The 13,431-nt window shown below is 44.3% G+C and overlaps 1 protein-coding gene across 1 annotated transcript in view; it reads left to right on the top strand.

The window, feature by feature from the left end:
• Nucleotides 1–12,421, top strand: part of LOC143990238 (ribonuclease H1-like) — a 54,743-nt gene extending 42,322 nt beyond the window's left edge. Inside the window, exons 6-7 of the mRNA XM_077490329.1 lie at nt 579–703; nt 12,090–12,421. Of these exons, the coding sequence (XP_077346455.1) occupies nt 579–703; nt 12,090–12,167 (203 nt within the window). The 3' untranslated portion in view covers nt 12,168–12,421. The remainder of the gene's footprint in view (nt 1–578; nt 704–12,089) is intronic.
• Nucleotides 12,422–13,431: the final 1,010 nt, after the last annotated feature.

Below are 13,431 nucleotides of genomic sequence, written 5' to 3'. Positions count from 1 at the left end.
GTGGTACAAAAGGTAATGGCTGCAGAGAATGATTTGATGGGGGTTTGGCTCGGGGACAGTTAGGTGGGTGTGGGATAGGCTTCCCTGAATAAATGAGTTTTCAGGGAACTCTTAAAGGTGGACAGGGTAGGGGCTGATCTGACAGACTGGGGTAGGGAGTTCCAGAGGATAGGAGAGGCTCTGGAGAAGTCTTGAAGGCGAGCATGAGAAGAGGTAACAAGGGAGCTAGAAAGCAGGAGGTCTTTGGAGGGGACGATTATCTATATCCGGGTCAGATATTTAGCAGATTCACCCTTTAATATTATACACTATATCTCCTCTAATAGTATATTCAGTATATCACTTCTGTCTGTTCTCAGAGTGTATTAGATATTTTTCTCCCTAGCCATATAGTTATTTATATTTACCACTACATAGAGATTTAAGAATAAATTGCCTTTTTTTAAAGTTGACATATTAACTAAATTATACACCACACTTTAAGATTATTAATCGAAACAATTGGCCAACTAATCCTTAGTTGCAGCCCTAAAGTGAAGCAGGCTGTACAAAGCCTCATGTTGCTATATTTATTGTAGGTGCGACTGAATGGATGCCTAGATGGAAGCAAAATGGCTGGAAAACGTACAATGGCGGGGATGTTGTCAATAAGGAGGACTTTCAGAAATTGGACAAGCTCTGTAAAAAAGTTGATGTCACATGGGTAAGATTTTGAAGATGCAGGGTCTTGAAAATAAAATGGAGCGGCTTGTGTGGGTAACTGCTTAATAACATGGGGAGAAAGTGGTGAGGTGTGGTGTTTTTTTTTTTTTTTTTTTTTTTTTTTTCCTCTCTTGTTTTCGTGGGGCGGGGGTGCTGGAGAGAATAAAAATCCCCAAAGACGCATATGCTCAGTGTGACAAACGCTTCCTTTTTTTTTTTTTTTCCTTCCCTAGGACAAATGGAAGGGTTTATGCATTCCTTATTGTACTTTGCCCCCTGTGTTCTGACCTAAACTATGGCCCTGTAGACATCAATGGGACGGTCTCCTCACTGGGAGTTGAAGGTAGACTAGCTGTAACCGCTTCAATACTGGCACTTTTACACCCTTCCTGCCCAATCCAATTTTCAGCTTTCACAGACAATTGCATGGTCATGCAACACTAGGGGTGCAACAGATAAAAAAACTCACGTCAGATTGTTCCTTAGATCAGTCACGGATCGGATAATTTTTCGGATCAGCAAATAATAATTGAATTTGAAAAAACATGTGAAAATTCCACCACCATATAGTCCCCACTGTAATATTGGGTATTGCAGGGTATTGGCTGCTTCCATCCGATCTCTCCCCTCCACTGTACAGATTAGTACAGAGAGGGGAGAGAGAAACCGTTAAAGCGATCACATTGTAAACGGCCTGGGTGTAGAAAGATGGCCGCCGCTTCGGAGCTAGGCCGAAGTTGTGGCCTTGCCTAAGGCTGAGACCGCGGATCGCTCCGTGGATCGTGGGGTGACCCGTTCGGCTCACAGATCGGTGATGATCCGTTGCACCTATGCAACACAGTACACAAAGTTTTGTTCAACTAGATTTCTTTTGATGGTATTTACCACTGGGTTAATTTTTTTAGATATACTAAAGACTAAGAATTTTGACAGGAAAAAAGCCTTGTTTCTCTTGTTCACCGACTGACGCAGCTCCTCTTAGCCATTGGTTATGCCCACCACTAGGAGCATACTAGGCATTAGTTGTACAACACTCAGAACTCTTTAGTTCCATCCAGGGAGCGGTCCCTTGGGCAACAACCCTCCAGCCTGCCATGCAGTCATCGGTTTTATTTTGCCTAGTGAAGGACCTAGGAACCCTGCGGGCCCATCGGTCTGTTTTTTCTGCAGAAGCTTTACTTTTTGTGCAAGATGAATGATCCTGTTATCTGCCATAAAACAGCCGGGTGGGTGACAGGCTGGATACCCTTATCCTTGTCTCCCCAGTCCTGCCATCGAGCGCGTGCAGGCCGCAGCTACACGCTAGGCAGGCCACAACGAAATCTCAGCTCCAGAGGTGGTCGTGAGTTTTTATGCTCCAGTAGCCCAGTCATATGTATGGCCTGATGTCTGCGTCACAGCTATCTAGAACGAACAAAAAGACCCATTGGTCTCTTTTGCAGAGCGCTGGCTAAGTACAGGACCACCCAAGACACAATGTCCCACATGGGATCTGTTGGTGGTACTAAGGGGGATCATCAAAAGCCCCTTTGAGCACCTACATAAAACATCTTTACGCCTACTGACACACAACCGTTTTCCTCGTGGGTGGCTATCACTACAGCTTGTAGGATAGGCAAACTCCAGGCTCTGTCCGAGCCTTTTCTCAAAATTCAGGATGACAGAATTGTTGTCCAAACAGATCCAGGATTTACACCAAAGTGACATCAACTTTTCATAAATTCCCCAGGGTATACTACCTTCATTTTGTAGTTCACAAGCCAATAGCAAAGAGCAAGAATGAATTAGCCTGTTAGATGACTTCAGTACCTTGAAATCACCATTGAGTTCAGAGCCTCAGGCACTCTATTCATCCTGTATGCTGGAAAACAAGTAAACAAGCGTCCAAAAAATCTAGCTAGATGTATCAAGTCAGCAATCCTGGAGTGCTACAAAGTTATGGAAGAAACACTGCCAAACGATCGAAGGGCTCGTTCAACTCGGGCAACTTGGTCAGTTTTTTTTTTTTTCTCATTGTCGTCCAGAGCAGCATTCGAGAGAGGCATCTCCCTGAAACTGGAAATTCATTAGTCCACCATTTTAAATGTGGTAGTCTTGCGTGCATGCCTTAGTTTTATTTCCTCAGGACTCGCAGAAGCTGCAAAAATGTATTTTCCTTGTTTCTGTGCTTGTTGTAGGAAACTCCCATCCAGCCCAGTGGGCCTTGGGAGGGTGAGCAGGGGCAACAATTTGACCAAATTTCCTCTGCCTGTTTCGCCGCTACGGAGGGGTCTGCAACCTTTTTTGTGCTTTATTTCTTCAGGCAAGGACCCCAGAGGAAAGCAAAGCGAAATGCAAAGCGTGTGCTTTGTGCGGCCACCATTTTTTGCCTGAACAGAAAAAAAACCCTATGCCAAAAATGCTGACCCAAAATGGTGGCCAAAGAATTGCAAGGTTACCTGAAAGACCTGCTCAGCTCTTTCAAAAAAGAAATGGAGCACCATGGCACCCCTACACTCTGCAATTGGGAAGTTAGAAGTGCCAACTAGTGCCAGTCAGGCCAGTACCCCGTCTACCAGCAGGACATGTGTCCCTTCGAGAAACTGGCAGAGCAACAAGAGGAGGATTCTGACGATGGTCTATGCTCGCTCTGAGGAAGATCCAGCTTCAGAGGGCAACTTATTCCCCTCAGACACAGATAACCTTCTGAAAGCTATAGCTGACGTGCTGGGTATCAAAGAGGAAGAAGCCGCAGCGCTTACACTACATGACAAGATGTATGAAGGACTGCAGCCCAGGAAACCTACATTTCCTGTACACTCTCAAAGACATCGTCAAAAAGTGGGGAGACCCAGAGAAACTCTTCATAACAGTGGTCAAGCACAGTGATCCATTCGCAGAGACACCAAAACCTGGGCTAAATTCCCCAAAGTGGATGCCTTCTTAGCAAGTCAAACAAATCTGACTTGGCTTTTGATGATGTGGGTAACTTAAGCAAGGCTAAGGGGATAGAAGCCCTCTTAAAGAGGGCCTGGGAAGCAGGGGGTGGTAAATCTGAATCCAGCATTAGCTTTCACCTGTACAGCCTGTACTTTACTAATCCGGTTAACACAGATACAAAAATTACTGGAGAGTGACACGCCTAGAGATGAATTGGTAAAAACCATCCCAACACTGACCAGAGTGGCAGTTTTTCTACCAGATGCCTCAGCTGAAACCATGAGAATATCTTCAAGGGCCACAGCTCTATTGAACTCACCCCGAAGAGCCCTGTGGCTGAAGTCTTGAAGGTTATATCCCTAAGAACAGACTGTGGAACCCCATTTACAGTAGATCTGCTATTCAGGCCTGACCTAGAAACATGGCTAGACAGGACCGCAGCAAAGAACAAGGATTTCCCCAAACCAAAAAAAGCAAGGTAATGAGCCCTTTCGGCAATTCAAAGTTCAAGCCAGGCGCAAAGAAGCACTCGGGACAACAAAACAAAAAAGGCAAGGTTGTTTTCATCCTCAAGTCTCCTATAAAGAATAAAAAACTGGTTTTCAGGTGATTTGCAGCTTTTGCCCACCAATGGATGAAAGCAACGTAAAACTAATTCATCCGACGCACCATAGCGGAGGGCTAAGTGATAGAATTTTCTGTCCACCACCCCCCCAAAGTACCTAGTAACCATACTACCAAAGGACAAAGATTGGGCAAAAGCCTTTTTTAGAGTCCCTGGACAATCTAAGTCAAAGTGATTCGCCATTTACCTCAAGAGGAACTAATGTTTTTTTCTCATATCTTTGCAAAGATAAGTCAGGCAAGCTAAGGCTCATACTGAACCTCAAGCCACTCAACAGAGGAATAAAATACAAAATTCAGGATGGAGTTTCTTTAATCAAATATCCTCTCATGGAACATTCATGGCCATAATAGACCTACAGGATGTCTACCTACATGTCCCCATAAAGGAAGGTCATCAAATTTGAGGTTGCTTCTAGTGACTCTGGTATTGGCCAGAAGAGTAAGCAAATCCAAGCACTTTCCACGATGGAACCATACTGCATGATACAAATAGACAAAATAATTCTCTCGCCAGACCCAGCTTTTCTACGCAAGGTCAACATTCCATGGAACCCAAAATATCATCCCTTTGCTTCCAAAAGCTATGGACAGCAAGACACCACAAGCCAGATGTAAAATACTCTTAACATGCTTTGAAAGAACAAAGGGCTACTTCTTTTCATCCTCTGCAGGAGTCAATCAAGGAAAGCAGGCATCCAAAAATACCATCAGCAGATGGATAAGAATGTCCATACAGAAGGCCTATGAGGCACGAAACCTCACCCCTCCAAGCTGAATCGGAGCACACACAACCATAGCCTGGGCAACCTCGGTCGCAGAGAAAGCAGGGGCAACTCTGGAGCAAGATCTGCAGGACAGCAACTTTGCCTTGCGAAGGTACTGAAACTTGACCATTGTATAGACCAGCTGTCCAACCAGGCATTTGGTTGCAAGGTGCTCGTCTTTATCCCCACCCTAGTAAGTGTTGCTTAAAGTGGTTGTAAACCCTTACAAACCACTTTGACCTACAGGTAAGCCTAGATTAAGGCTTACCTGTAGGTCCAAGCAATATCTCCTAAACCTATATGGTTTAGGAGCTATTTGCCCGAAAACGGGCACCGCTGTCTACGGTGCACTGAACGCGGCAGTTCCAAGAATGGAGCTGCCGCATTTGTCGACTCCCGTGCGCATGCGCGGGAGTGACGTCATCGCGGCTTCGCCGAATGACAGCGGCGGAGCTGCGAGACGCCACCAGCAAGATGGATGCGGCGGACTACAGGGGACAGCGCGACTTCGCTGGCTCCTGTGTCAGGTAAGTGATGCATAGTAGTCCATTATGCTTTGCCTTTGCAGGGAAAAAGAGGAAGTAAACTCATCAGGGTTTACTTCCTCTTTAATATATCTTCTCGGATGCTGCCCTGGAAGACTTAGAGAAGGTACCTGGTAACTTTTTCTGTCTTCCAGGGCAGCACTAGTTTCCACCCTTAAGTGATAAATACCAGGTATAATGGGAAAGCTTTAAGCTTACTGAGGGTTCCTTCAGTGCTTTAATATAACTGAGGCATGCAGGTAAGGCTGTCAAATTTATAATGGTGAACTGTTTCCTGTTTCAGGGAGGAGCCTATCTCAGATGCTGCCCTGGAAGACCTAGAAAGTTATCCGGTACCTAACTTTCTGGTAGCCATCACATCCACCAGAAGTGTTGGTGAGCTTTAGGCCCTGGCAGTCACAAAACCCTTTCTAAAGGTTTTTTCTGATGTGGTAATCCTTAAAACGGATCCAACATTTCTGCCTAAGGTTTGGTCAATGTTTCACTGTTCACAGGAAATGGTTTTCTCCTCAGCTCCTACCAATCCAAGAGAAGCGTTCCACACACTGGATGTAAGGAGATGCTTGCTACATTTTCTAACAGTCACTAAAGAGTTTAGAAGATCAAATTCTTTGTGATTTTTCTCAGGACCACGTAAAGGAGAGCTTCCAAAAAGGACTCTGGGTAGGTGGCTTAAATTTGCAATCGGAGGCCTACAAAGCTAAGGTAGACATACCCCCCTCATATATTGATGCTCATTTTGCAAGAACGGCTGTGTCCTAAGCCTTTCAGGACAAGTTACTTCCCTTCAGTCTCCACTTCTATCGGCTGGGCAGTCTTTTCTCTACATTGCTATATTGTCACCGCAGTTGCTAGTCTCTTCTGGTTGGGAGGTGTGCTGGATCATTTCTCTGTTCAGGGCTTCCGATCAACATCCTGGAACTTCTGGTAATTGGTTTCAATTTCCAAGGGGGCACCAGGAGCCCAGCTGTAGCCCTGGATGGGTCTCATATTTTTGATTGGGCAGAAGTTTACGTGTTGGCCTTATTCATTCTGGGGATGGACAACTGGCAAGAGGATTGCCAGTTACATCTTGATGTTTCTCCAGATTTGTAAGCATTTGAGCACTATGGTGCTTTCTGAGCCAATCCTTGCAGATCTTCCAACCTACTTTACAGTTGCTGACTTTACTGGCTTGCCTGTTGTGACACAAGTGCTCTCAGGCAAGGGTCAATGTTGGAGCACAAAAGTCAACCTCTTCTCTTTCCGCACCTAGATAGACTATATTTGTGCAGTGAGTCTTTAAGTTTCCTTACCAAAAGTTATTGCTTACATCATGGTCTCTTCAAAGAGGTGTGGATTAGATGTTTGACCCTCGGTACATAGGAGCCAGGCTTCTGTTTTTTTTTTTTTCAAGGTCCCTTGGATTCCTTAGTTTGTATGTTTATCCAAGGGGATCACATGGGTAGTCCCTCCTTCTAGGCCACCATGGGAATGGACTCCTGTCTTAAAAGGCCCCTTTTGAAAATGAGATTCCCCGCTTCCCTTTTATTATATAGTGGCCATCAATGCTGCTCCTGGGTTATCTGAGCTTAATGCTCTCTCCTGTAGGTAGCCTTTGATTATGGACACGGTGCTTTGTCTTGGACTTTTTTTTTTTTTTTCTTTTTTTTTCAAAGGGTGCTATCTGCTTTTCATCTTAGTGATATTTTTGCTTTCCATCCACTGGCAGGTCAGCATGATCCTGTGAGCCTTCGCAGGCATGTTGGCTCGTTTTAAGCGGGATAGCAGGCCGGAGGCGTGCCACTGCTCTCGGGTGCTGAGGCATAACAGGGGTGTGTGTGTAAACACACAAATCTCTGTTCTGAGAGGAGATGCAGATCGTGAGTTTTCTAATGGCTAGGAACCATGATCTGTCATCTCCTATAGTCTGTCCCCCTCCCCTTACAGTTATAACAGCCGGGGAACAGTTAACCCCTGAAGGGACTGGGTGGCCATATCTATTCAAAAGGTTGCACTGCACACATTGTAGAGGTTGAACCTATGACCTCTCTAGTTCTGTGGTCACTTGACACCCTACTGGGCTATTGTGTTGTAGCTAGGCAACCTCCATTGTGGATGTGCCTATAACCCATGGTGTATGCATGTTGACTGTGCCCTATACTGTAATCCAAGATATGGATTTTACAGGTAAGCCAAAATTCCTTTATTCATGACTATTTGGGTTATGCTGCCACCTTTAGGTCAATGGGCTTGATCAAGAAAAGGCAGGAATCTCCCCAACCATAACCCTTTGCAATTCACATAAGCCTCATCCTTTCATGGGCTTTAATTCTTATTTTGCCTGATCTTTGCTAATACTCGTAATGGGGCAGAGGTGGGTTTTTTCTGGGGTGGATGTATGGGTAAGAGTGGGGGCAGCCCGTCTGCTTTTTAGAGCTGGATCCTGGGTAAAACTTATCTGAACTTGCTGGAAGGTGGCTTTACACGTCTGGGCAGGGATCCTTCCTGTAGACAAGTACGTACTGAAGGCCTTGAGGGGGGCACTCTTGCTGTGAAAGTTGGGCCTTCTGTGATGAGGGTTTCTGATTTGTCTTCCATGATTTATGTGCTTTTGGATGGTTTTTCTGGGCAGTTCCACTTAATGCACCATAAAGCAGCTGAGGTGCAAAACAGGTGGTCCAGCATGTGCATTGCAGTTTCTGAGCATACCCAACATGGAAGGAATACTGACAAACCACAAAGTGGCCAACTTTTCCGACCTTGTATCAATTCCCAACTATCCCAGATGTCGCAATCTACTGTTCTGGGTTTTTTAATTTTGCTCTTTTTGTAGATGTCCTCAGTTGGACTGCTCTTGGATGTCCCAACAGTCTCTTCCTGCCCCTCAGTGAGCCAGAGAGGAAATTTGAATTTTTTGCCTTTAAAAAATCGATTTAGTTGAATTTGAGGAACGCAAAGCCCATCCCTTTTGTTAATAATCATGCTGGAAATCCCACCCCCATATCTGCTCTTGGTTGTGTTTTTTTACCATAAGGCTTCATGCACACGAGACGCAGATGCAAATTCTGCTGGACACTTTTTTAAAAGCTGAAACCGGTGTTTAGAAACGCCTGTTTTTCCTCAATTTTTAGCGCAATTTATTGACGTTTTACTGCGTTTGCGTCTAGAAGCGTTTAGCTAAGCTAACATCATAAAGCCTCCGCAGCTCAAAAAACAGAATTAACCATTTCAGCAATTTTGTGAGACCAGAGTGAGTATCGGTAGCTGTGAGAGCAGCAGTGTACTTGTATTTAGCGTGTCACTTGCCACGGCACCTACCACAAGTTGTGGATTGTCCACCTGCCGCGTCAACTGCCATGCCACTTGCCATAAGTTGTGGATTGTCCACTTGCCATGTCACCTGCCACGTGTTGTGGATTGTCCACTTGCCATGTCACCTGCCACGTGTTGTGGATTGTCCACTTGCCCTGTCGCCTGCCACGTGTTGTGGATTGTCCGCCTGCAATTTTTTAAAATATTTTTTTTAATGGTTTTTCATCATTTGCAATAATTTTTGAGATTTTTAATGTAAAAAAAAAATAGGTCACCTTAAAAACGCGGCAGCGACGTTTTAGTGCGTTTTGCGTCTGAACCCATTTATTTATTTTTTGCTTCCGGAAAAACGAGGTTAAACGCAACTGCATAAAAACAGCAAAAAAATAGACTGTGTACATGGACACATAGGATAACATTGAATGAGTTCAGGGGCAGTTGGACACTTTTTCAACTGCCTCTGAACACGCGCTTAACCACTTCAGCCCCGGACCAATTAATAGAATAAGGACCAGAGGTCTCTTTACAATTTCGCACTGCTTTAACTGGTAATTGCGCGGTCATGCAGTGTTGTACCCAAATGAAATTTGCCTCCTTTTCTTCCCACAAATAGAGCTTTCTTTTGATGGTATTTGATTGCCTCTGCGATTTTTATTTTTTGCGTTATAAATGGAAAAATATTTTCTACTTTTTGTTATAAGAAAAATCGAATAGACTCAATTTTAGTCATACATTTAGGGCAAAATTTATTCAGCCACATGTCTTTAGTAAAAAAAATGTCAAGCGTATATTTATTGGTTTGCGCAAAAGTTGTAGCGTCTACAAACTAGAGTACATTTTCTGGAATTTACACAGCTTTTAATTTACGACTGCCTATCTCATTTCTTGAGGTGCTAAAATTGCAGGGCAGTACTAACCCCCCCCCCCCCCAAATGACCCCATTTTGGAAAGTAGACACCCCAAGGAAGTTGTGGAGAGGCATGTTGAGCCCATTGAATTTTTTTTTTTTTTTTTTTTTTCCCCCCAAGTGATGACACAAAAAAAAAAAATTACAAAAAGTTGTCACTAAATGATATATTGCTCACACATGCCATAGCTATATGTGGAATTGCACCCCAAAATATATTCTGCTGCTTCTCCTGAGTACGGGGATACCACATATGTGGGACTTTTTGGTTTTCGGGGTGCCGTACGCACCTAGATTACCAATCACTGCCTTCAGGGTTTCTAAGGGTGCAAATTTTTGATTTCACTCACTACCTATCAGTTTCGAAGGCCAAAAAATGCCAAAATAGCACAAACCCCCCCAAATGACCCCATTTTGGAAAGTAGACACCCCAAGCTATTTACTGAGGCATGTTGAGTCCGTGAAATATTTTATATTTTGCCACAAGTTGCAGGAATTTTACAATTTTCTTTTTTTTTTTTTGCACAAAGTTGTCACTAAATGATATATTGCTCACACATGCTATGGGCATAAGTCAAATTACACCCCAAAATAAATTCTGCTGCTTCTCCCGAGTACGGGGATACCACATGTGGGGGACTTTTTGGGAGCCTAGCCACGTACGGGACCCCGAAAACAAAGCACTGCCTTCCGGATTTAAATATAAAATGCTACCAAAAAAAACTGTTAGCGATTGCAGGGATCAGGCCTGACTCTGCGATCGCTGCAGTTATGTGTTTAGTGTTTTGTAAGTGACAGTGATCGATACTGCACTTGGGTGGGCTGGGCAGAGGGGCAAAACGCAGGTGCCAGCAGGTATCTGGGCTGATCCCGCTAACAATGCGTTTTTTTGGAACCCTAAACTGCTGGGGATGCTAGTGTAGATCTGATCAGATATTGATCTGTTCAGATTCTATACCACTACGGGAGGTTTATGCTTTGCATGTGGGTGTTAGCGGTACTGGCACTAACCTACCGCTGCCTGGGGCGACGCAGACCCTGACCCTAAAACATAATTGATATCACCCGCCGGGTGATCAGGGGGTTAAACCTTTATTGGGTAATGATGGGTGCCATGATGCTATAAAAAGCAAACTAACCAGAGTCACCCGTAACACTTATACAGTGATCACTGGTGAAAGGGTTAACTAGGGGCAATCAGGGGTTTAAATTTTTATTAGGTAGTATATGGGGGTCCCTGGCGCTATATAAAAACCTGACGGGGAACCTAAACTAACTGGCTAACCAGCGTCACCAGTGACACTTATACTGTGATCGCTGGTGAAAGGGTTAACTAGGGGCAATCAGGGGGTTAAAACCATTATTGGGTAGTATATGGGGGTACCTAGCGCTATAAAAACCTGGCAGTGAACCTAAAAAAATAACTAGCTACCTAGTGACACTAATGCAGCGATCAGAAAAACGATTGCTTAGTGATGCTGGCAAAAGGGGGTGAAAGGGTTAACTCTAGGGGCAATCAGGGGGTTAAACCTTTATTGGGGGGTGGTAGGGGGCTACCCTGGACCTAACACTAACTGCCCTGACAATTTTTACTGTTACAACTGACACTGAATGCAGTGATCAGTAAATAAATGATCACTGCAATCAGTGACACTGTGACTGGGGGGGGGTTTGTGTGCCTATGTGTTAGAGTAGTGTTTTGGTGCACTTACTTTTAGTCTTCTCCTCATAGTCCGGTCAAAAAGACCGCCCCGAGGAGAATGACATCACTTCCTCCCTGCCTGTGTATACAATACACAGTGGGAGGAAGCTTCTCATTCGCCAGGAGCGATTGAGAGGGGATGGCCAGAAACCAACGGCCATCCCCTCATCTTGGATCGCTCCTGAAGCGAAACGGACCACCGTATCCAGCGGGCGGGGGTCCGATCGGACCCCCCACCTGCTGGAAGGCAGGCACGTACATGTACGTGCTTGTGCCTGCCGGTGCCATTGCGATGACGTACAATGGCAATACGGCGGTCCTTAAGTGGTTAACAGCGTCTCGTGTGCATGAAGCCTAAAACTCAAGTGTCAAGGCCTCCTGTACATGGCAGTATAACCTGAAAGTATCTGAATTCATTTGTCAGTTGACTCAAATAAAATTTCAAGAGATTTTGACAGGAATTTAATTGTATGGGGAGTTGAAAATAAAACTTTATTTTACGGCCTAACTTTTACCTGTCATCTCATTCAAATGATGCCTTTTGTGTCCTTTTGTAAGTTTTAAAGTTTGTGCATTTGTTTTCATAATTAAAGTTTATTTACTTTTTTTTTTTTTTTTCCCCCATACAGAGCCATGTCCCAGGACATGCTGGCCATAAGGGAAATGAAATGGCTGACTGGCTGGCAAAAAATGGAGCAGAACAGTAAAATAATACAACATATATTGTAGTTCTGGGATTTCAAGAGTTATTACAAAATCCCCTGTGTTCTAGCAATGTAGTTCCATTTTTTTGTAAGTTTTTGGTTGTGAAAAATGTGCCTTTTCCATGTACTAAAAAAAAGTGAGTGTTTACATGCTTTAATTCATTTGTATTTAAATTGTATTTGTATTGCTGTATTTAAATGTGTAACTTTCAAATGTTTAGTGTTCTGCATTAAAGTTCAATATGGCAAGTTGTAAATTAGTATTTTTACTGTGGGGTTCAGGGCATCAAAGCGGAAACGTTTTTGTAAAACGATCAAGTGGCATGTTTACATAACTGTCTTTTACTAAAATTTTGGACTGACCTGCTGAATATAATTCTTTCCCGAGTAGATGAGCTTGGGCATACTCAATTTTTTTTTTGTCCTCTTACATTGAACTGAATCATTTCCACAGTTTGTGGGAGATCAGTCCACGACTCATTGGGAGTTTAGGAGGAGTTCAGAGGATACCAAGCTCATCTGTTACTGATGTAAACAAGGCCAAGGAAAAATCCCAAGCTTGCTTACCGACCAGTCGGACAACCGAATCCACTTCTCTAACAGTGTGTTAAAAACAGGGATTTAGTCTGCACACATTTGCAAATACATGCATAAGCTACAGAGCCTTGCCAAGGCACCCTGGTATTTGCCGTTCCTATCACTAGCTTATGAGTTACTCCAGTGGAAGCGCATGCATTTTGAGGAGTAGGTGGAGGGCAGATAGACTGAAGGGAGCCAGCCCCTTAAACGCACAAGCACACACTGAGCACCCAGCAAATCGCACAATGGTGCCAAAGGTGTTGGTGCATTGCCTGACCAATATAACATTGTTACAACAATGTTATATTGGTCATGCAATGTACAGAAACCTTTGCAGCAATTGTGTGATGGTCTTTTCTGCCGTCTTGCTTGCATGTCCTCCTTTTTTGGTGGTCCTATATGCCCAATTCCATGTGGTTTAGCAGAGGAATTCCTAAACAATGGAAGAACTCTCCTGCTGGACAACAAGATTCGTCTGGGTCTACCAACCAGGGCCTTTTTAGTGGCTTCAGGCTATCCCTCCGTACAGTTTTAGGAAGTTCTTACTCTACGGATCTGTGGTCATGACAGGTGCCAGCCTGTCTGGCTGAGAAGGGACTCTTGGTCAGGATCGGCTCGGGTTTGGTGGCTGTCGGAGGAGGCTCTGCTACCTATTGATGTCCTGGAGCTGGTGCCATCAGGCTGTGAC

This window comes from Lithobates pipiens, unplaced genomic scaffold, assembly GCF_037356315.1.
Source record: "Lithobates pipiens isolate NorthernLeopardFrog02 unplaced genomic scaffold, aLitPip1_a1.2 Scaffold_18, whole genome shotgun sequence".
In the NCBI taxonomy this organism is placed as follows: Eukaryota; Metazoa; Chordata; class Amphibia; order Anura; family Ranidae; genus Lithobates; species Lithobates pipiens.
Note: the sequence above shows the minus strand (reverse complement) of the source record. Positions and strands in the feature narration are given on the sequence as shown.